Here is a 25,941-nt window from a genome sequence, read left to right on the forward strand (position 1 = left end):
TTCATGTTCCCTCCACCTAGAAGCCTGCCAGGAGCCGCTCATTGTCCGTGCAACTGATGGCACCGGCGATCACCCCCGCTCTCTTCGGCCCCGGGCCTCACATGCCCACCAGCTTTCGCTTGGTTCGTCCCCGAACCACACCGTACTAAGAGAGGTCGGCTCTGATACCACTTTTTTTTTGTAACGATCATGGGCCATTAGGCTGAACCAACAAAAGCCTCGGCCCATACCCACGCACCATTACTGGTCATGAGTCGTTAGGATGGTCCAGCATGGGCCTCGGCCCATGCCCATGCACCGCCACTCACAGAAAACTATTAAAAAGATTTCTGTGAGTGGCGGTACATGGGCATGGGCCGAGGCCCATGCTGGACCATCCTAACGACTCATGATCAGTAGTGGTGTGTGGGTATGGGCCGAGGCCTTTGTTGGTTCAGCCTAATGGCCCATGATCGTTACATACTTGCTTACATAAAATAAGTAGATCAAATATTTATGATCTTAACAAGAAATATATGGGTCACCCTCGAGCATCCTCTGATATTACCATAGGACTTGGACTGGTGTCGTCAGCAACATTTTCGGGTAACCATGATAAAACCGTCGCTAAACCATACGTTTTTTTTTGTACCCTGGGCTATGGGCTAAAATTTGTTATCAATTCAAAATTTTAGCGACGGATATAATAAATCCGTCGCTAATTCATCCATATTTTTTAGTAGGACGAAAAATCTAGCCAGGGCTGGAGCCCACCCCAACCTTTGGGGTGGCTCCGTCCCTGGGCTGAATAGAGATAATTTTGCAATTCTAATTCTAATTCAGTTTGCAGTAGAAAATATCACATCAATTCCGCATAAAAATAATTCGACGATTGTACGTACATACAGCAGATTTTTAAATCAACTCGACCAGAATTTCTAACTAGAAAATATATCTTATATCTTTGTTATATTATTTTTGATTTTTTTATTATCTCTATCTCTCGTAAAATATCGAATTCGAGATAAGATATGAATTTTTTTTTTGGGGTCTCAAATTAATATTTAATAGTAGTGGATTTTAGTTACGTTTTTGTTGGATTTTATATTTTTTATTTGGGCTTATATACGTTTGATAATTATGGATAAACTTATAGAATTTAGAAAATTTAAATATATAATTAAGTGATTAACTGATTGATTATATAGCCCATTACATAATATTGTATGTAAATATGAAATAAAATAATTGTATTATATTAAAAAAATTGGAATATTTAATTGTTCAAAATATAATTTCATATTATCTGATACCCCTAGTAGGATCCGGGTCATAGTCAGGGTCGATTTCAGGAGTATCCGGGTATAACTCTTCTTCCCGGATGGTATAACTCCTCTTCCCGGATGGATTGGTGTTGTACGCAATTCTTTATTATTTACCCGGGCCCTCATAGAGTTGGTCGGGTGCTTCTCCCCTGACCGGGTAGTGTTTCCCAGTTGCATATCCACTTTGGCAACCTCGAAAATAGCGTTACCTCGACAAGTGAGCCACACTTGAGTATAATCATTACATGCCATCTAATCTGCCAGAGCAACTTGGGCTTGGAGTGTCCGAGAAGTCATCAGAAGCTAGGATGGTAAACCGACTTAGTAGATGTCACGGAAATCGAGGTAACTACCCATTCCTCCCCTATAAATAGCCGGTATTAAATTCATTTAAAGGAGAGAGACTCTTTGAACTAAAAAGTATTGTTCACATATATTCGCATATATATTGCTTAATTTCTTCTTTGCCTGCTGATTTAAGCATCGGAGTGGTCACGTCGGACACCCCTACGGCGCCCATTCACGAGTTCATCTTCTTGTTTGCAGGTCAAGACTGAAGCCATATACCTTGTTCATTTTCCTAAACAACACTACAAATACTTGATTCGATCCGGTGGAGCACCCGACCCTGCTCATCTATTTCGCCTGGATCGCATCATTGGCGCCGTCTGTGGGAAATATACTGAATTCAAGACGTTGATATGGCTCGTACAAGAAGAACCGATCAGGGTGATCCTCATGCCCAGGGGGATGGGGGACAGACTTCGAGACAAGCCAATGTCAATAATACTGGGCCAAACATTACCCTGACCCCTGAGGAGTTAAAAAGAATGATGGCTGATGCCGTCGCGTTATATGCAGCTGGAAAGGAGGTCTCTCGACCTGTTACACCACCCGGTGATAAACAGGGTGATAAACAAGGACATGAAGAGGAGCAAGAACAGGAGAGGAGGGAAAAAGAAGTAACAGGGGAAGATGAGGAGTCCAGCGCCGGATCCAAATCTCCTACCATGGCAGAGGAATTGTCAAATTTACGGCAGAAGATGAAGGTCCTCGAAGGACAGTTGGAAGAACGAAGCGTTGCCCGAACAATCTTGAGAGGATGTCCGTTCGCAGACATCATAGTCCGGGAACCTCTTCCCGGGAATTTCAAGTCCGCCAAAGTAAAAGATTATGATGGCAACGCTGACCCAGAGGAACACTTGGCCAGATTTGAAAATACGGCCATGTTGCATTGCTACACTGACCGAATTAAGTGTAAAGTATTCCTAACGACGTTGGTGGATTCAGCTCAGAGGTGGTTCGAAGGCCTGGCATCCCAGAGTATTAACTCCTTTCAGGATTTCCAGAGGGTGTTTTTACACCATTTCAGTAGCAGCAAGAAGTACAAAAAGACTGCTTTTAGTCTTTTTGAGGTGAAGCAGAGTCCCGAGGAGAGTTTGCGGGCTTACATCAAAAGGTTCAACAGAGTGGCTCTAGACGTCCCATCTTGTGCCACCGAGACCAAGACTACTGCCTTCACCCAGGGTCTGAGAGAGGGTGAATTCTTTAAATCGCTAACCAAAAAAGTGCCCGGGGATTTTGAGGACCTGTTATCCCGGGCAGAGAAGTACATAAATATGGAGGAAGCCCAGAAACAGAAGAGGGAAGCAGTGAGGAAAGAAAGGGGAGACCGGGTATCCAAACCCGAGGAGAGGGGACAGAAGAGGGGCAATCCAGGGCATTTCTCTCATCATGTGCCTCTGAAGATTGCCCGAGAGAGGGAGGTGCAGGAGTGTAGTAGGGATTTAGCTCCGGATCATCAACTGGCTCGGCCAGAGAAGACAGGATTTTGTGCGCTTCACAAATTAGGCTATCATAATACTGAGGATTGCAAAGTTCTAAAGGGAAATTATGTTGCGCCTTCCTTCCCAAAGCCCACTATCAATACTCAGATGTCTAGGGTGCCGCCGTGGACATCCCGACAGCCCGGATCTAGTTCTCAGAGAGGAGGTGTGAGAAACAACTCTAGAACCGAGCCCGGAAGAAGAAGGGGGCCTGAACCTGAGCAGAGAAAGAAGTCACCCTCCGTTGTAGGGACAATTAAAATGATATCCGGAGGCTCTACTGACGGAGACTCCAATCGGGCAAGGAAGTCAAGAAGTAGGAAAGAGTGCTTGGAGGTGGAAGGAATGAGGGGCAATGAGGCAGTCATCAGTTTCGGCCCGAAAGACCTGAAAGGGGTGAATCTACCCCACAACGATGCCTTGGTGATCCAAGCCCGGGTGGCGAATTATGACATTCTGCGGGTTTTCGTAGATTCAGGCAGTTCTGTGAATGTAATTTTCCAAGATGCTTTTGAGCAGATGGATTTACAGGGCTATCACCTGGAAACAGTGGAAACTGCTCTTTTTGGTTTCGCCGGACACATGGTTTATCCAGAGGGGGAGATTATTTTGCCGCTGACTCTGGGCTCTCACGATCTAAAGAAAACAGTGATGACTTCTTTCACTGTGGTGAACTCCCCGTCATCATATAACATTATCCTGGGGAGGCCGGCTATGAATGAGTTAAGGGCTGTAGCGTCTACCTACCACCAGAAAATAAAATTTCCTGTGAGAGCAAGGGTAGGAGAAGTTCGGGGAGATCAACCCTCTTCTCGAAAGTGTTATGTAGAAGCGGTCCGGGCGGATCGGAGCAGATTTAAGAGGGAGGGGAAGAGGGTTAGGACAGGAGAAAGAATAGTGGAGGAAGGGGAGATCCACTTTGTGGCAGAAGAAGAGCAGGAGGCGGTGGAAGTGGGGCCGGGACAGCAAATCCGGGTGGCTCGGGATCTCAGCATGACCACCCGGGTAAGTTTAATTAAGTGTTTAAAAACTAACATTCATGTATTTGCCTGGTCCCAGCAGGAGCTTACGGGGATTTCTCCCCTTATATCGGAGCATCATTTGAACATCATCCCGGGATCTCACCCCGTGAAGCAAAAAAAGAGGCATTTTGGTCCTGAAAAGGACAGGGTCATATCCGAACAAATAAAGGAGCTCCTGAAGGCAGGGCACATTCGGGAGATTCAATTCCCTACGTGGCTTTCCAATGTGGTTTTAGTACCTAAATCCACTGGCAAATGGCGCATGTGCGTAGATTTTCGTGATCTAAACAAAGCATGCCCCAAAGATCATTATCCACTGCCCCGGATTGACCAGCTGGTAGATTCCACTTCTGGTTATGAGCTGCTGAGCTTTATGGATGCGTACCAGGGGTATCATCAAATTCCCCTGGCCAAAAAAGATCAAGATAAGGCCAGTTTCGTCACCTCGGGAGGTACATTTTGTTATGTTGTAATGCCTTTCGGGTTGAAAAATGCAGGGGCCACCTATCAGCGTCTTATGGATAAAGTATTCGAGAAGCAGCTGGGGCGGAACGTAGAGGTCTATGTGGATGATATCTTAAGCAAGACCCGGGAGGTCACTACTTTTATTGATGATCTGGAGGAAACTTTTGCCACCCTCATGCAATATGGGATCAAGCTTAACCCGGCCAAATGTATTTTTGGCGTAAAGAGTGGCAAATTCTTGGGATTCATGGTCACAGATCGGGGAATTGAGGTAAATCCAGAGAAGGTGAAGTCTGTCTTATGTATGCCTTCCCCCCAATCTGTAAAAGAAGTACAAAAACTGACAGGAAGGATTGCTTCCCTTTCTCGATTTATATCCCGATCAGCACACCGAAGTTATCCTTTCTTTCAAATCTTGAGAAAGGCCCAGCAATTCGGGTGGAACGATAAATGTGAACAAGCCTTCCAGGACTTGAAAGCCCATCTTGCAGAGCTCCCGGTATTAGTAAAGCCCGAGCCCGGGGAAAAATTATTCCTATATTTATCCTCTACAGAGCATGCTGTCAGTTCAGTGTTGATCAAAGAGGAAGGCTCTGATTAGAAGCCTATTTATTACGTCAGCCACGCTCTAAGAGGGCCCGAACTCCGGTATACAGAGGTAGAGAAGATTGCATTGGCTTTAATCGTAACTTCCCGGAAGCTAAGACCGTACTTCTTATCACATCAAATAGTGGTTCTTACCAACAGCCCTCTTGGTAAAATCATGACTCATGCTGAGGTATCTGGGCGAATGATTAATTGGACTGTGGAATTGGGGGAGTACGATATCGAATATAAACCACGAGTGGCTATCAAGGCACAAGCTTTGTCAGACTTCTTGTCTGAGATGATCCAGCCCAGTGAAGAGGAAGTGTGGAGAGTTTTTGTAGATGGGGCGTCTAGCCTGGCAGGGTGCGGAGTAGGAGTCGTGATGATATCTCCCCCGGGAGAAAAAATCAAATTGGCAATAAGGATTGATTCCCGAGTAACTAATAATGAGGCCGAGTACGAGGCTGTGCTAGCTGGAATTCGAGCTGCTCGGGAAGTCGGGGCTTCCCGAATAATTATATATTCTGATTCACAGCTTGTCACTCAGCAGATAAGGGGTGTCTACGAAGCCAAAGATGACAGGATGCTGAAATATTTACAGCTTATCAAAACACGAGCGGAGGGCTTTTCGGATTGGAGTATCGAACAGATACCCCGAGAGGAGAACAGCGAGGCGGATATTCTGGCAAAAATGGCTGCCTCCCTAAGTGAAGTAAGTACCCGAGAAGTGTTGCACGTCTCCCGTTTGATCCTCTCGACCGACGAAGGAAGAGCCCCCGATCCAGAAAACTCTTGGATGACGCCCTTAATCAGATTTATTGAAAAGGGTGCACTACCCGAGGACAGAGGTCAAGCCCAGAAGATTAAGAGACAGGCTTCCAGGTTTGTTTTCTTAAACTCAATCTTGTATAAAAGATCATTCCAGGGGCCTCTCTTAAAATGCTTACCTGAAGAGGAGGTAGATTATGTACTCCGGGAGATTCATGAAGGATGCTGCGCAGAGCACCTTGGAGGAATGTCTCTAGCTCGAAAAACCATGCTTGCCGGGTTTTGGTGGCCAACTCTTAACCGAGATGCCACCCGGATAGTTCAAGCTTGTCAGAGCTGTCAACATCACGCAAATTTTAAGCACAGCCCGGCCACTCTCATGAAGCCCATCTGGGCATCTTGCCCTTTCGATCAATGGGGTATGGATATTGTGGGTCCCTTCCCAACTGCTCGGGCTCAGAAGAAATTTTTATTAGTAGCAGTGGATTACTTTTCCAAGTGGGTTGAAGCCGAGCCCTTAGCCCGAATTACCGAGCAGGAAGTGTTGAAATTTCTGTGGAAGAATATTGTATGCCGATTTGGGGTGCCCAGAAGACTAATCTCGGACAATGGCAGACAATTCCAGGGCAAAGAAATTATGTTGTGGTGCCAGGAAATGAAGATTATTCAATCTTTTACCTCTGTTGCATATCCACAAGCTAACGGTCAAACAGAGGTTGTCAATAGAATCATTGTGCAAGCACTAAAGACCAGATTACAAGGTAAAGGAAAAGATTGGGTGGAAGAATTGCCTAGTGTTCTCTGGGCTTATCGGACTACTCCCCGGGCACCTACTCAAGAAACTCCTTTCAGCTTAGTGTATGGTTCTGAGGCAGTCCTTCCCGTAGAGATCGGAATGACTTCTTCTCGGGTAGAAGCTTACCCAAGCAGCAATGATCAGGCCAGGGCTATGGAATTGGATCTGATAGAAGAAAAGAGAGATCGAGCATGCATCCGAATGGAAGCATATAAGAATCGGATTATGAAATCATATAACAAAAGGGTCCGGATCCGAAATTTCCAAATAGGAGATCTCGTCATGAAAAAGGTCAATCCTGCTGGGGAAGTCGGAAAGTTAGAAGCCAGGTGGGAAGGACCTTACAAGATTACTCGAAAAGTCAGTTCGGGATCTTTCTATTTAGAAGATGCACAAGGGCGTTCCCTCAAGAGACCTTGGAATGTATTTAATTTAAAACAGTATTATGCTTAAATGGATGTATTGATTGAAGATATAATGGAAGATATATTTTTCTCAGAAGTGTTCTATTATTTCTTGCATCTTAAGTTCGATGAGTACTAATCTTAAAAGCCCAGGGCACTACACCCTGGCTCGGGGCTACACACCTCGACCATTCCAAGTCCCGGGACATGCTCCCCGGCCCAAGGCTCCGCACCTTGGTTCTTAAAAGCCCAGGGCACTACACCCTGGCTCGGGGCTACACACCTCGACCATTCCAAGTCCTGGGACATGCTCCCCGGCCCAAGGCTCCGCACCTTGGTTCTTAAAAGCCCAGGGCACTACACCCTGGCTCGGGGCTACACACCTCGACCATTCCAAGTCCCGGGACATGCTCCCCGGCCCAAGGCTCCGCACCTTGGTTCTTAAAAGCCCAGGGCACTACACCCTGGCTCGGGGCTACACACCTCGACCATTCCAAGTCCCGGGACATGCTCCCCGGCCCAAGGCTCCGCACCTTGGTTCTTAAAAGCCCAGGGCACTACACCCTGGCTCGAGGCTACACACCTCGACCATTCCAAGTCCCGGGACATGCTCCCCGGCCCAAGGCTCCGCACCTTGGTTCTTAAAAGCCCAGGGCACTACACCCTGGCTCGGGGCTACACACCTCGACCATTCCAAGTCCCGGGACATGCTCCCCGGCCCAAGGCTCCGCACCTTGGTTCTTAAAAGCCCAGGGCACTACACCCTGGCTCGGGGCTACACACCTCGACCATTCCAAGTCCCGGGACATGCTCCCCGGCCCAAGGCTCCGCACCTTGGTTCTTAAAAGCCCAGGGCACTACACCCTGGCTCGGGGCTACACACCTCGACCATTCCAAGTCCCGGGACATGCTCCCCGGCCCAAAGCTCCGCACTTTGGCTCTTAAAAAGCCCAAATGACCATGAGGACCGGGTCTGGGAATACATATGTATTTCACATATCATTTAGTCACAAGGAAGAAAAGAAAGTTCTTCATTAAAGGGCTCGAAGGCCGGAAATTACAAAGGAAAAAGAGAGAAGGTAAACAATCCTACTCTAAAGGTGCAGTTTGATCCCCGGACTCCCCAGCCTCTTGGTCAGCATCACCATCTTTAGGAAGGGAGTTAATGGCTTTGTCAATATCCGGGAAGCCTTCTTTGTTAGCCGGGATTAAGTTTTCCTCTTCAAACTGTTCCCGGCATTTCTCAAAACCGACTTTGAAGTAGTTGTATGATCTATCTTCAACAGCCGCTTGGAAATCTGAGGATTGAAGGAAAATAGTCTTCCATTCCTCTTGAGTAAGCTGTAAGGATTTAAGCTTATCCTCAGCAGCCACGACTCGATGTTGTTGGCAAGTAGCTTCTTCCTCAAGGTAGCGGGTCCGGGATTCCAAGAAAGCAATCTGCCTTTGAGAGGCCTCTTCTCGGATTGAACTTTCATCCCGAGCACGCTGAGCGGAAGCCAAATGCTGGTTGGCCATTTCCAGGGAGGCCAGGAGACCGGTGACTTTCTCCTCATGCAGCTTGGTAGCCCGGGCAATATCTTCTCGAAGTTGATCATGAATTTCTTGAGCCGCCCGGGCTTGCCTATTTGTCTTCGTGGCTACTGCAGCCACCTCCTCAAAAGCAGGCATTATCATTTGAGCAGCCTGAGCAAAAACAAAGAGCAAAAGTCATAAAGAATGTGTCAAAATATAAGTGTAATAAGGAGAAAAACTTACGGAATAGAGGCGGTTCGATCCTTCCAGAAATCTATTGCAGGCCGGAACACTTTTTAGAAAGGCCGCCTCAGAAAGACTGAGCATCTGCTTAAAGCGTTTCGCGCCACTAGAAGTAGGCCCTTCGAAAAAAATGTTAGTCGAAGGAAATTCGGAGCTGGAGGCTTCCTTGAACTGCGGAGGAGGAAGGGATTCGTGGGAACCAGAAGGACCCTGATCACCTGCAGGAGGATTATCCAAGATAATCAGTTCGGGCTCGACAGCCAAGATCCTTTGCCTTTTACTAAGAGGAACCAGATCTTCGGCCTCCTGTGAGGTCTCAACCACTACCCGAGGAGTATCATCCTGGGAAGGATTCTCTCGAGTAATTTCGATTCCCCGGGGCGTTTCCTCCATAGCACGTTGTTTTTCTGCTTCGGCCATTGCCCGGTTTGTTGCGAGTTCCTTTTCCCGGGCCGCCTTTTCGACTGCCCGTCTTTTAGCGAAAGCTGCTTGCATCTCGGAGTTATCTGGACAGAGGAGAAGTAAGTGTTGAGTAAATCAAGGAAAGAACAAGGGAGGGGGTGGCAAGAAAGAAGGGTGAATTACCGGGTTGAGGGCCCGAGCCCGCCACCTCATCAATCATGCGATCTTCGGGATCCTCACCCCGGGGACTCAACCCATATGTGATCAAATTATCATCAGAAATTAATGTGGAAGATGAGTATTTGCGCCCTTCCACCAAATCCTGGCTCACGATGAAGGGTTCTTCAAATTTGTAGGTGCCGGGAAGCGAAGGTTGTGTAGGCAGAGAAGAGAGAAAGCCAGACAAGCAGGGAAGATCTCCCGGAAGTCGAATAAAAAAGTATCTTCCTTTCCACCCTTTTTGAGAAGAGGGAATATCATCAAGGAAGCGAGCGTTATGCCGGGCAGTCAGGGAAAAGGCATTATCCCCAAACCGGCAAGAAAAGTAATAGTGAAGAATGAGGGGGTTAATAAGAAAATTATTCATGTTAAAGAGGACATAAGTGGCAGCCATTATCCTAAAAGAATTAGGGTGAAATTGGTTAATGGGTACGCCAAAAAATTTGGCAACTGCAATGAAAAAGGGGTGAATCGGAAATCTAAGACCATTCTTAATTTGGTCCCGGAAAAAAGTAGTGTACCCTTGAGGGGGGTTTTTTGCCCTATCAGAGGACTCGGGTATTAAAATAGAAAGATTGGAAGGAATACTACCCAAGGTCCTAAGTTCTTCATCCGCCCCTGGGCGCAGGGTGCTACTCAAAGAGGAGAACCAGGGAAATCCAGGGGCCTCGACAGGAGGAGGGCTCACGGCCCGAGTTTTGCCCTTACCTTTTCTTTGGGCAAGAGTTCGGGAGGAATTAGGAATGGAGGGTTTAGAAGAAGATGGTTTAATTAAAGAGGCTACTGGTCTCTTAGCAGGTTGGGTGATAGAGCGTTGGGGTGGGGGAGATTGAGAAGCATCGGAGCGTAACGCAGCAGATTCGTCGCTAGGAGAGCCTCGCGCATTGGCTCCCGACGTTGAAGAAGTAGAGTTTGACATGATAAAAATAGAGAACTTACAGGTTTTGAAGAGGAGCTTCGGAAGTGGGTGATTTTTTGCACGGAAGAGCTTCGAGGAGCAATTTAAGCAGGGCTTCGCCGGAGATTCGAATTTGAAAGTGATATTTTCAAAATAATTTAGGCGCTACTTATAAGGAGAAGGACTCGATCTCTACCCTTGATTTGCATCTGATCGGATGGACGAGATGATCCTTGGGAATCGGTAAGGACACGCGTAATCATTATGGTGTCAGACTTATCAACGCCTCGAAATTCGAAACGTTGATAACCGTTGAAGCAAGAAAGGTACGTACTATCACGGTACCTTTTGAATTACCCAGTTTTTGGTAGCCCGGGGGGTTTAAGGCCCCGGCATGTTATTTGGGAGCCCGGGAGGTTTAAGGCCCCGGCATGTTATTTTATAAATCGGGAGGTTTGAGGCCTCGATATGTTATATGTTATGTTAAACCGGGGAGATTTTAAATCCCGGTTTTTACTTGGAAACACGTAAATTTGAGGGAAGTACACAAGCAAAATGCGCGAAGTAAAAGGCGAGGCCCCCGACAACTTGTTCGATAGCCCGGAAATTTAATTACCCGGGATTGTGTTTTTAGTCCAGGAAGAAGGATATCGCACCCCGGAATAGATTCCCAGACAGGTATATCGCGGAGACGTTTTCAGTTTTATAATTCGAATTATTACGATTGGTTGAGCATCTATTGTTGCGACGCACGTAAATTTATATAGATTTTCTGGAAAAGAGGCAATAAAGCAATAAAAAGCAATAAATTTCTCATTACATAAAGAAGCGGCGAGCAATTATGTCATCCATTACAACAGACACAGAATCTCGCCATTCTGTTATCCAGTTAGTCAGCTCGTGGATTCGAAGATTGACAAAGGTTTCGTTGTGCATTATCTTGGTCAGCGCATGCCATTCTTTCCGCAGCATCATGTGTAGTAGAACCTGGTCATTAACCAGGTCTGTAATCCGGGCCACTGCAAATTCTCGGATATACTTCCTCGCTCTTGCTCTTTGTGCTCGAGTAAGAACGAGACTGTTGCGGTAGGAAAAATCCAGATCGTGGGCCTTATCTCGTACGGTCATAACTTTCCTCCACACGCTCTCCTCGATGCCTCTCTTTAGCTCCTCTAGATGAGGACGCATTGCCGGGGTCACCAAGACGTGTGTGCTGCTGCAAGCACTGGAACCGCCTGAACTCGACATGGTAAAATGGGAAATTGTTTTTTGTGTTCACCCTCTTACTTATAGGCAAACGTCCTTAAATGTGGGGGAAATCCAAGAGTCTCAGCCATGCGAAGCGTCTCCTTTATTATTCAAAGGCAAGAGTTGATCATAGCCATCAGATTTGGACAGGTGTATGGTCAGGATGTCCCTCGTAAAGTGCGCGGAGCAGACGAAAGGATCTGAACAGTTATCAAAACGTCAAATCGGAGGTGCCTCGAAATACGGAACGTTTTTGTTTGGCAGGAGTTCAATAAATCTCATATTATTATGGCACCACGTCAGCAGACCGGGGGATTCTTGGTCCCTGTTTATTCTTTCTCTCGAACTACAAACTCGAGATCTCAACATAACAAACTGATAAATGCTAGAACGAAAACAAAAGGACATTTCATTATTAAAACTGAGCACGAATTACACGGAGATGTTCATCCTCTACAACAACCCTCCATTTGTGCAGCCAACCGCTGAGATCTCCGGTAGCGGTCTTGCCAAAGCTATCTGACCCGGCTATGTCTTCCAGGATCTTCAACTCCTTTTCTAGCATTAGTGCGTAGACACCATGGTGAGTAAATATGTCCACATACTCCGCAACACAAAGACGTTCACGATACTTCTGCATACGAGCCACGTTCTCAGGAGCAGGAGCCCCTTCTGCGTACTGAGAAGATTCCAGCTCGTACAATTTTTCCCAAAATAGGAGTATTTTGTGGAAAACTTCGTCTTCCAAATCAGTCTTCCGTCTCTCTGTGGCCGCACGCATAAATTCCCCCGCCATATCAGGAGCTTTCGAATTGCTTGAGCTTGCCATTGCATTGATAAGATGGAAGGATAAGCAAGGTCTCTATTTATAGGGTAGAGCGTTCATCTCTACCTTCGATTCAAATTTAATCGGACGATCGCAGGACGCTTAGGAAATCGTGCGTACAAGTGAAGAGACGTGTGCAGTTATTGAGAGTATAGACTCATCATTACCTTGAAAAACGAGCAATTTTCAGTAGCATCCTCATTAATGTATTCGATCGATTCTCTCGAGAATAGTGATTATCAGACATCGAGGAGTCAAGGATATGGGATACGAGACATTCCAAAAGTTCCCTTGTTTAAATATTTGTTCACAATTGCAAAGAGTGCAGAAAGGATCAAATCGGGACAGCGAGTCAAGCTCTAGCCCGACTATTTTAGGGATGGGTGGTGATACCCCTAGTAGGATCCGGGTCATAGTCAGGGTCGATTTCAGGAGTATCCGGGTATAACTCCTCTTCCCGGATGGTATAACTCCTCTTCTCGGATGGATTGGTGCTGTACGCAATTCTTTATTATTTACCCGGGCCCTCAAAGAGTTGGTCGGGTGCTTCTCCCCTGACCGGGTAGTGTTTCCCAGTTGCATATCCACTTTGGCAACCTCGAAAATAGCGTTACCTCGACAAGTGAGCCACACTTGAGTATAATCATTACATGCCATCTAATCTGCCAGAGCAACTTGGGCTTGGAGTGTCCGAGAAGTCATCAGAAGCTAGGATGGTAAACCGACTTAGTAGATGTCACGGAAATCGAGGTAACTACCCATTCCTCCCCTATAAATAGCCGGTATTAAATTCATTTAAAGGAGAGAGACTCTTTGAACTAAAAAGTATTGTTCACATATATTCGCATATATATTGCTTAATTTCTTCTTTGCCTGCTGATTTAAGCATCGGAGTGGTCACGTCGGACACCCCTCCGGCGCCCATTCACGAGTTCATCTTCTTGTTTGCAGGTCAAGACTGAAGCCATATACCTTGTTCATTTTCCTAAACAACACTACAAATACTTGATTCGATCCGGTGGAGCACCCGACCCTGCTCATCTATTTCGCCTGGATCGCATCATTATCAATTAAATTAGTTTTCTTATGAATGAAATTGATTGGCATTTAAATCAATGAAATGGAGAAAAAATCATCCTCGAACAATTTTCAGCTTGAGAAAAGAAAATTTATATAAATCGCAGAGTCTTTCTCGTGTTTGCTCCTCAAACTATGGGTTGGAACCTATTTATGTTATCTATATCTTATAGATGTCGTTTCCTATTAGAATTTAATTTTTAAAAAATATAGAATTTGGATATATATTCATATCCTAACCAAAAAAAAAATGATATCACTTGTTAATTTTATGATTCAAATATTTATTTGAGACACCCGCAAAAAGGTAATATTTTTATGTTAAAAATGTTAATTTTTATTATAAATATAAATAACATTGACTCGTCTCAAAATTTGAAATATATATATATATATATATATATATATATATATATATATATATATATATATATATATATATATATATATATATATATATATATATATATATATATATATATATATATATATATATATATATATATATATATATATATATATATATATATATATATATATATCGTGGGCTTTTGCTTCTAACAAATTAATGTAATTTTAAATTGGTAACCTTCTAAATTGATCTATTTATCTTAAGTTGGGGAACATATTTTGATAATAATTAAGTACCAGTAGTTACCAAACGGGTGTTGCATGGACATAATTATTACGTTATTTATTCAACTCAAAAAATAAATTATTTATGTTTTAATTTTGAAAAAGGAAATTGCTTTCGTGGGAATTGCTTTTATAGATTTTAAGAATATATTATCATCTACATAATATATATATATATATATATATATATATATATATATATATATATATATATATATATATATATATATATATATATCGTGGGCTTTTGCTTCTAACAAATTAATGTAATTTTAAATTGGTAACCTTCTAAATTGATCTATTTATCTTAAGTTGGGGAACATATTTTGATAAATAATTAAGTACCAGTAGTTACCAAACGGGTGTTGCATGGACATAATTATTACGTTATTTATTCAACTCAAAAAATAAATTATTTATGTTTTAATTTTGAAAAAGGAAATTGCTTTCGTGGGAATTGCTTTTATAGATTTTAAGAATATATTATCATCTACATAACAAAAAAGTGAAGATGATTTTAAGATGGATTTATAAAAACAGTACGCCAAATTAAATTTACTTTTGTAATCTCATTTTTAATTGAATATCTAAAATGTCTCTGCTTTTATTAATTTATACTGTTAATTAAACTTAAACTCTTTGTAGTGATCGAGAGTGTTTTTAGAGGGAAAATTCTATGAAACTTTGTCAGATAATGCGACTATCTTCATGGGATTAGCTATATAAGACTAAATTTCTCAACACCTAAAATTCGGCCGGACCACAGATAGTGCAGAAAACGGTCTCATAGATTTTATGAAACTTTAATTTATACTCAAGTATGGTAATGCAGTAACTAAAATAACACAGATTTTATGGAAATTCGAAAACAATATTCTTCTACGTATCTCTTTCTTAGAAAAGAATTTTAAATCTTTAAAAAACACAAGAAACATCACCTACACAGTTTAAATAGGAACAATGTGTTTCAGAATCTTAAAACATGATTAATGCATGAAAACAACAGTCGGTAATTTTTCAAAGTTAAAATATGAAACTTTTTTCCCTTAAATCTAATTAAATATACTAATGAAGACTTCGAGTTTCATCGATTGGATAAAATTGCAGCTCCCAGGAATCATTCGACCATTTTGGTGGAAGACTCATGTACCGGCTGAACAATTGTTTTTATCGAGCATGACACATTTCTTCTTCATTATAATGCAAGTAAATGTCATGGAATATTCCCCTAAATGCACTAAGTTAGATCTACCAAATCAAGAATGTTTCTAAATAACACAACTTAGCGTCTGGTAAGGTGATAATTTTCGCTGTTTGTTGATTGGTTGAGATATATTTCATTCAAATTTATTTTTTCATGACGTGATCCTTTATGAAATGATGTTCGAGTCTTAATTACTTAGTTCGGGAATGTATCATGAGATTTTATGTTATGAAAAAGCACTTGTATTGTCACAGAAAATAAGAGTTTCACTCGATCAGATTCCATAATTTTTGAGATGTTGAATCTATCGAATTTGGGCATTTCATTTTTTACCTGCAAGATATTTTGCTTCATCAATTGAAGTGACTATAGATGTCTGATTCTCGTTGAACCAAGAGATCAGTCTGTCTCCGAGAAATTGACATGACCGACTAGTAATTTATTTTTTCAATCTTGCAACCTGCGTAACATGCATCAGAGTACCCAATGAGATTAAAACTTGAGTTTTTCAGATAACAAAGACCGACGTTGATAGTCTCTTTAAGATATTTAAGAATTTTTTGGCTGCGGTGCAATGAGATTGGTTGGGATCAACTTGGAATCTTGCACACATACAAACTACAAACATGATATTTGGTTGACTAGATGTCAGATACAATAATGAGCCTATAAGACCGTGATACTTTGTTACCTCGATAGGAATTTCGTCTTCATCTTTGTCTAATATTATTGATGCACTCATATGGGTTGATGCAACTGAGAAGTAGTCCATTCCAAAAATATTTATGAACTTTTTGGTGTACTTGGATTGGTTGATGAAAATAAATTTTCAAGTTGTTTGACTTGCAATCTAAGAACGAATGTAAGCTCATCCATCATGCTCATCTCAAACTTTTGCATAAACTTAGAGAATTTCTCGCAAAGCTTGAGGTTAGTAGAATCAGATATAATATTATCAACATAAATTTGAATTAAAAAAGTATGATCTCATTTGGTAAACTTGAACAAGGTCTTTTCAACCGTTTCTATCACAAAGTCATGATCAAGTAAGAACTTATAAGGAAGTGTATCATACCAAGCTTTAGGTGATTGCTTCAGTCCATACAAAGATTTATCTAATTTAAAAACATAATTATGACAGGTAAGATTGATAAAACCTAGAGGCCGTTGTTCAACATATACTTCCTCTTACAATAATCCGTTCAAAAAAACTGATTTTACATCCATTTGATATACTTTAAAGTCCTTGAAAGTATCATATGTAAGAAATATTCAAATAGGCTCAAGTCTTGCAACCGATGCAAACAATTCATCAAAGTCAACGCACTCTTCTTGTCTATATCCTTGAGCTACAAGATGAACTTTGTTCCTCACAACCGTTTCATTTTCATCTAGTTTTTTTTCTGAAGACCAATCTAGTCTTGATAATGTTTTGCCTTTCCGGCCGAGGGACTAAATGACAAACTTTGTTTCACTCGAGTCTATACTATCCTTGTTCATGATTTTCTGAAGGATGCTGGTATATGTTTTGCTGATGGAGATGCCAAACAAAATATCTTGGTTTTCAATCTTGTAAAATCCATCTTAGTGTAGGCACAAATGCAGGAACGGAAATCAAACAAAATTAAATTAAATAATAACGTCGAATTTGTTCGTCGGGGAATTTTGATTTATTGTTCTTTTTATATTTCAAAGTAGGGGTTGTTTGTTTGTTCTAATTGAACGCCAGCTATGTGAGTTTTATCTCCGATCCGATTGAAATCTCTAAGACCATAAGATGCAGAAAGAAGTGAGGTACTATAGAACACAAAGGGGAGATATTGTTTTGTGTGGGTCAGCTAGTTGTAAATCTATTGTTATATCACATACCCATTTTCGTCTTGAAATTTACAATTTAATCAAACCTTTGATATAAAAATGTAAATATTTTATTTAATTCTAAATTTAATACAGCTGACAAAATTTTAAGAGTAGGTCTCATGTGAGACCGTCTCACGGATCATAATCTATGAGACGGGTCAACCCTACACATACTCACAATAAAAAATAATACTCTTAGCATAAAAAGTAATACTTTTTAATGGATGATCCAAATAAGATATTCGTCTCACAAATACAACCCGTGAAACCGTCTCACACAAATTTTTGCCAAATTTTAATTTACACATGAATAATTTGGAGGCATGATTGAGTTCGCACTTTGGGGCAACATTAATTTATTATATCATCTTTCGGCCCATATCTAATAAATGAGCCTGAGACAAACCTTGAGTAAAAGGCATTGCAAAACGTGATAATCAACGTACTAATTGTCCACATAAAATTTGTGTCAGCGAATGAATTGTCGCTACAAAATCAAAGCATGCTGTCGAATGATAATTCAAACAAAATTACATGCAAATCTTCAATTTAATTTCCTATACATAAATTCTTATCCTATGGATGTTAAATTCTTATTTTCGAGTTGAGCTCGAGCTGGTCAATAAATTAATTTATAGTTAATACCAAGGTTCTCAAGAGCGCGAAACGTGACGAAGCAATAAGGCTAAGTTTCAAAATTTATAAATTTAAGTGGATTTAATATGAGATTAAGCATGAAAATTTTTTTTAGTTGACCATACATATATAAAAAAATAACCATAAAAAATATTTATCCAAACATAGTGTTAATCATAATGTTTGAATACTCCCACTCGCTAACCCATCATAATTAGTACGTTCACTACCTCTGGATAATATATATTTAACCCATGCTTTGTACTTTGATATATAAATAACTTTAAAATAAAGCAATATATATATATATATATTAGATTGGGAGAAAAATCCAATGATATAGTATGAGTGCGGGCATCACAATTTGTTGACCAATTGGAGTATTGATTCTACGTTACTTTCCGACAAATAGACAATATTAATTTATAATCTATGAGATTGAGATAGCAAAGATTTTTCATGGTCCACTAGCTTGAATTGTCTCATTCAACACATTCTCTTTCTATATAATACAAATAGGAAGATTTTTATTTAAACAAGTTTCCTTGTTGGATTTTTTTACTCCATTCTCATTTTTTTTCTGAAATTGGAGAAATTTCAGAAAAAAATTGCAAGTTAAAAAATTGATTTATTATAATATGACAAAATTTTTAGTGACTGACGGATCAGAATCCAGAATACCCTAACTTACAAGAACCATTTACTGCGATAAATTTTTTATGTTGTAATATATTCTAAGTCTACCTTATCAAAATCATCAATTTAATTTTGAAGAAATTAATAATCTTCGAAATATCATTATTTCTTAATTCAAACTTTGATTACTTCCCGATAATATTTTTAAAAAATAAACATTTGAAGTACATCATATATGATATACAATTAAACTATTAAAGAGTTTTGATATAGTGATCGCCCCACTCTATATACTAATGTAAACATTAGCTAAAATGATGTATTATACAATGGACGTCTACTATATTAAAACTATATAATTAACAGGCCTAAATACAATTATTGCATGATATGACATTTGCTGTGAAAATATGTAATTCTCCAAAACACGATAAAATATTAAATTATTTTTTAGTAGCTTTATCTCTATTTTTTCACCCTTAGCTTGCTTTTTTAAATTCTAAAACGATTATTTCCTCTCTCTTTTTTGTCCTTTTATCGCAGGAAAAAATTTAAGATTTAAAAACAATCAAATTGTTTTATATTATGTAATAAAACCACTATGCTTGGCGGATAGGGAACACACGTTATGAAAGCGTGACACTGATGTCATTCATAAACCGCACAAACAAAAGGGTTTATTGTCGAGATGTAGTGGAGGGGTGCAAACCTATCATCAAATCTTTCAAGAAACACTGCATTTTTCATATATCAAATCATATTATATGATTAATTATATATATATATAATTAATAGTGCTTAAAAAATGTGGCACTACAACATAAATGGGACCAATGAAGCCATGCGTGTGACCATTTTATCAGCTCAAAAGGGTCTGTTTTCTTTTTCATTACCCATAGTGAAAAACAGTTTTATGTGCACATGTATACAAAAAAAATCTCATGTGATTTTATGAGACGGGTCTCTTGTCGATCCAACTCATGAAAATATATTAACTTTTATGTAAAAAATATTAGCTTTCATTGTATATATTAACAGAATCAACATGTATATATAACATATATAAATAAGTGAAACTATCTGATTAGAAACTTACTACGTGAATATTGTGATAAGTGAAACTATCTGATTGGAGACTTACTACGTGCATTTGAGATGATTTTTTACCAATTGAATGACTTGACTCTTTCAAAACAGTAGATGATTCGTACTAAACTGAAATATTGCAGAAAGGGCAGGACCAGTGGAGATAATTGTATTAGACCAGAATTTAATTTCCGAGGTCAATTTGTAGGCTATAATTATTTGTTTGCGGAAAAATACACCGTGAATCTATCATAATATGGAGTAGGTCTTATATTAGATCATCTTACGGATCTTAATATGTGAGACAGGTCAGCCCTATTCATATTCATAATAAAAATTAATACTCTTAGCATAAAAAGTAATACATTTTCATGGATGACCCAAATAAGAAATCCGTCTCACAAATATGACCCGTGAGATCGTCTCACACAAGTTTTTGTCCAGAATATGATAGCGACTATGGTGTCATGGATACATATTCATAGTTTAATCTTTTTCATTTATATATGAAATCATAATCTCTCTTTTATATAGTGGTTACAAATTTCTTAGTTAGAAATATCAAATATTACCAAATTATATATTGTAAATTGTGAATAAAAAAAAATAAACATTGAAAATTGAGGAATAAGAAGATGATTTATGTTAGTCCACTTCTAATTATTGATGTGATCTTGAATTGAAGTCATCAATAACGTCCCCAATTTGACGACTGATTGTGTCAAATAAAAAATGGGTCTAACAAGTTATTGTAATTACTTGTTAATTAGTGGTGCACATAACATAGGTTGGGAGTCGATAGTTGTTCCTGTTAGGAAACGTAATTGACACAATTTTTTCGGACGTAATAGGTTTTAGAAAATTGGAGTTTTGGTAAAAACGAAAAAAGTTTGATCTTTTAATTAATATCAAACTCGATATCGTCACATGTTAAATTCATTATATATCATAAGGAGTGTCATTATTGAGAGAGAAATTATTAAAATGTAAGGCAAAAACTTGTGTGAGACGGTCTCACGGGTCATATTTGTGAGAGATCTTTTATTTGGGTCATCCATGAAAAAATATTACTTCTTGATCCATTTCGAATCGGTTGCCTTTTCCTATTCATCGAAGCTAAACCACATGAAGACCAACTTATTGGTGATAATTGATGAGTCTTCAGGCTAATTGTATTACAACATAAACTTAAGTGAGATCCATATCATAAAATATTTCTAAGACTTAAACTACAAAGGAGAGATTGCAAATTTGGCCTTGTAACTTGTTAATTTTCCATTTTCAGTTATATATGTTTTCAAGTTGCTATTAGTCCAATAACTTGGCTAATTTTTTCCCCACTTTTAGTTATACTCACCAAAATTCTGAAATGATATCAAATATGCCAACAATATCCTATAACTTGTCAATAGTTTCGAATTTTACATTAGCAGTTTTCGGAATAATTAGGATTTTAATTTGGTTCGTAAGTTAGTCTGTTTTGGATTTTAATCATATGCGGCTTGTCAAAATTTGATTTCCATTCAGTTAACTTGGATATTTTTTTATGTTTTGGTATTTTTTTCTTGAAATCACTAAATCCAATGAATATTACTTATTTGATATCGATGCTTTCCTATGTAGCTCATAAAACGATAATAAAACTTATATCACATATATTAAAAACTATGTGAGCAAAATGAAATATTTTTCCTATTATTTTGAAATATTGAGTATCGTTCTAGTTATTTTTCCCTTTTTTTTGCTTAGTATAATTTTAGTATATGTAACATGAGCTTTATTTACTCCATATAAGCCATTAAGAGATGTTTGGCGCCAATTAAGCAATGTTCGTCAAATAAGAAATGTTAGTTGGGTTTAATGATTTCGAAAAAAAATTAAAGTGTGATGGGATGTCGTTGAGCAACCAAAATTAAATATTTATTCTCTAAATAAAATGAGTGTAATGGTGAAAAGGTCGAATCCATAGGGAATGAAAGATTTATTTCTTTCGAGGAAACACAATAAAAACGGGGGATTTATTTGATGAGAACTATATAAAATACTAGAACTAATTTAGCGTGCAAGAAAAAACAATCAAGAGGAACAACTAATGAAATGTAAAATTTAATATTACCAAACTCTTATTCAAGGGGTTTTCACTATTCAATTGTATCACTGGTTATCAGTTAACATATTATTTATTCATGCAATTAACCTTAGAATTATAAGGATAGCCGCTAAAACTCTTGTGTTTTCCTAATTTAATTTCTAAACTCAGCATTTAGTCAAAACTTATCAGTAATCAATCGGACACGATAGTGTTCCATATTAACTAAAGATATCATTTTCTATTTTGTGAAAACATTTAATCCTAAAATCTGACAACCGAGATCGCTGCAATTGATAGACCAGTTTTGACGATTTATTTAGACTAAATATGCAATGATAACACAACACACATAATCTAGTGTTACTCAGGTACAAATCTTTCATAACAATTACGGATAATTGAATTCATAGATAGTAATAAAAAATCATATATCAAATTAAATTGGCGGAGTAATCGACGTAAAATTTTCATAGAATTTATTCATAAATCAACAAAAAACAAAAATATTAAATTAAAGCGCAAAAACATCACATCGATAAAATTGAAATAATACAAATATCACTTGTATTATAAATGAAAACTTAGTCTAGAGTTCTTGAGATGAAAAATTCTCACGTCTTTTTCTTCTTTCTTTCACGTGTATTTTGATGGAATAGAGCGAAGTCTAAAGATAAAAACAAGAACTACAATAAAACCTAATAGTACTAGGAAAAGATTAGGTCTATCAATAAGAAAATCATTGTTTTTATGGAATAAAATTCTATCAAATCTTTCTTTATGATCAATAATATATTTATCTCTCCAAAAGTCTTTAATGAATTAAATATCACAATTACGACTCATAAAATATGACATTTTCATCATAATTTTCGAGCTCTATATACAATCGCAAGGCAGCTGCTAACCAGTCACAAAGCATGGTCACCCCATGTTCGTGCACTTCTTCTGTTTTTATCCTTATTTTACAACTTCATCTTGACAACTTCAAATGTGATAAAAATCGTCTTTTTAGCCCAAATTTGCTCCAAGACCATGAAACTTCATTCTACAACAAAATAACACAAAAGTGTATCAATCAAACACGTCGAAAGTGAGAACAATGAGAAATTTGATAACAAAATACGAACTATTGCGATCTTACAAAAGTCTAAAACGTACAAAAAAATCCAAATCATTGCATGAAACCAAATTTTGGCAAGTTATGAAATTAAAATTCAAAACATATCAACTTACAAGATCAAAATATTATTATCGGTGTCACGTACTATGTATGTTATCAATTATCGATATCACGTCAATAATTTAGTGAAAAAAAGTATCAAAATTATTGAATTAAAACTGAAACTTAAAAAATTATGATAATAAAAGCTGAAAATAGACAAATTATAATCATAAAATCACAATTTTCCCAACTAAAAATATATGTTTCACCTGATATAATTAACACAGATCATAGCCCACATGCAGCTTATAACTAACTTATTGCATGCTACGTATTCATGTACAAAATTCTGACATTCTCCATGTAAAGCAAGTAACAATAAATCTGAAACACACGCGGCTTGTAATAATAATGGAAACCAGTGTTTGGATTAAAAAAAATCGAGTGGAAAATGAACCTCTCTCACGCAAACGCACGCACACACCGATCTCTATACACAGGGGAAAGAAAACCTTATTTGAATTTTAATCATTTAAAGCGTTTAAAAAGGAAATATAAAGTTAAGCAGGGTTAATGATAGTTTTCCAACTTTTAATAAGCTGCCAAAGTTTCTTTTTAGCCGTGTAATTAGTCAGAGTCTCCTCTCCTCATCAAAGACCTTTTGTTGAAAACTACTTTTATAGTGTTATTTAGCATAGCGTGTCATTCAATATTTGTTTTGCTTTATTACTCATCATGAAGTTTAATTCATCTTCGAACATGCTAATTAATTTTGCTTTTATTTTAATATGACATGGGAAATGAGATGTTTTGCATTTACGACATAGTCCTAAAATTGCATTTAACAAGTTAATTTTATGAGTCAAATCTCCGTATAAACTTGATCCATGATAAAATATTAATTTGTATGCTAAAATTATTAACTTTTATTCTATATACGGATTGGGTCGACCTGTATTACATGAGACATAACTGTATATTAATTATCAATAATATGTGAGGTCCATATTTTTTGTGGAAAAAAATGTTCATCTTTAAATATAATTTTAAAGAGAGATGACAATGAACCGAGTTTCTTATTAAACCCACCTCTCTGGGGCAGGTTTAGAGCCGCTTAAATGGGTCCCCAAACCCGACTTGAACATGACCTATTGTCATCCTTAGCTGAGATTATTGCTTTTGTTGATCTAAGACCCAAACCCGACTTGAACATGACCTATTTTCATCCCTAGCTGAGATTATTGCTTTTGTTGATCTAAGACCAAAGATAATCATAACATGTAACAACTTAGTTTCCTCGCAGACCAATTTTCGGCAATCATATATATATATATATATATATATATATATATATATATATATATATATATATATATATATATATATATATATATATATATATATTACAGTTAATTAGGGGTGTCTTTCTTTGTTTTATTGTCAATGGAATTGATCATATCATATATATTTGGTTTAATGAGATTAAGACTCAGTTTCAACAACATACTGATTTAGAGAAAAAATTTCAAATAGATTGATCAATTTGGATAATAACTTTTTTGATCCAATAACTTTTCTTAATTTGAGTTTGATCCATTAAATTTTCAAATTTTAGTTTTGCTTCACACTAACTTTTAAATTCTTTTGTGGGCTTCCAGTCTTATTTTGTCATAATGTTGATATGATATCGGAAAATATTTGTAATATTTAAAAATAATAATGTGACACCAGAAAATACTGAGTCGTCTGTTGTCATGCCAACCATTAGTCCGAAGTAGTTAAAAATTAATTGCCAAAATTTGAAAATTTAGGGAACCAAAATCCAAATTGAAAAGGTCAAAGGACCAAAAATTTCATTTTCCGCGGGATAAATACAAAACATTGTATTCATACCGAGCTTATTTTACGTGAAATGCATCAACGTAAAAGAATAATTTTCAAAAAGTTCTCTCTCCCATTTTTCTTCCTTCTTTTCAATATCACCAAATATTGAAGGGGTTACATGCTGCATAAGGCGTAGAGTACGTTGGCGACTTTCCAGTAAACAAACGTAAATATCAAATTCACGAATGAAAGGAAAGATTTGTAGTACTTGAGCTTAAATCTTTATATACTACGTGAAATTTCTTTTGCTGCAAATGGAATTTCAAATTCGTCTTAGAGATACAAATCTTAATCAATTTCGTTCCGAAAGTTGAATGGCCTCCATGATTTGAGTTAGAAGCCAAACACCGAAAACTGTTGAAGATTATAAGAGTCAGACCATATTATTTATGTTATTATATATGTATGTGTGTGTGTGTGTGTGTTTATATATATATATATATATATTTAAAACCAAAATAAAATATTCTGGAAGTACCAGAATCGGGCACATATCTAGTTACAGTTACTCCGCATTTAAAGTTGAGAAGCAACCTAGTATTCAAAATCTGAATCATGGCTCCTCCATTTAAGACACAAGAAAACTGAATGAAAGTCCACTGTTGGTTGACAAAGGGAAAAAAACCTTCCAGCTCATCGTTTACATTTATTTATTTATTTATATATATATATATATTTATATAAATTTCTTCAACATACCATAACTCAAACTCTTCAAACTAAACCCATAAAGAAAACATCAAAAAATAAATAAAAATATTTTGGTGGCTCTTTATTTAGTAAATGTAGGCAGTTGCAGCATGCAAGAAGAGAAATGGTGTATAGTTAATTCCAAAAGAAGAAAAAAATGAAGTAAATATGAAACTGAAACCGAGGAAGCAATTGAATATTGAGACAGAAACTGTAAGGAAGAATAAAGAGAAGTAGGGAGGGGGAGGGGGTGGGGTGCGTAGGGTGGGGTGGGGTTTGGGGTGTGTTCTAAGACACAATGATTACATTGGGTCTTGGGGAAACAGAAAGTTTTGGCGTGGAAATAGGTATAGAGAAAGGGCATAATATGGAAGAACGTGGGGGAAGCTTGACCATGGTACAATACCCTTTTTATCATCACACACACTAGTATATATGTTTTTATTATTATTAT

At 38.2% G+C, this 25,941-nt stretch overlaps 1 protein-coding gene across 1 annotated transcript; it reads left to right on the forward strand.

Annotated features, from left to right (window-relative positions):
- Positions 1–2,005: 2,005 nt before the first annotated feature.
- Positions 2,006–5,218, forward strand: LOC140815981 (uncharacterized). The gene has a single exon (XM_073175045.1). It carries the CDS (start codon positions 2,006–2,008, stop codon positions 5,216–5,218), a length of 3,213 nt encoding a protein of 1,070 aa, XP_073031146.1.
- Positions 5,219–25,941: the final 20,723 nt, after the last annotated feature.

Source organism: Primulina eburnea, chromosome 16 (genome assembly GCF_022965805.1).
Source record: "Primulina eburnea isolate SZY01 chromosome 16, ASM2296580v1, whole genome shotgun sequence".
NCBI classification, from domain to species: domain Eukaryota; kingdom Viridiplantae; phylum Streptophyta; class Magnoliopsida; order Lamiales; family Gesneriaceae; genus Primulina; species Primulina eburnea.

Bases quoted from the DNA above. Each gene is read 5' to 3' on its own strand.
- LOC140815981 (XM_073175045.1), top strand. From the start codon at position 2,006: ATGGCTCGTACAAGAAGAACCGATCAGGGTGATCCTCATGCCCAGGGG.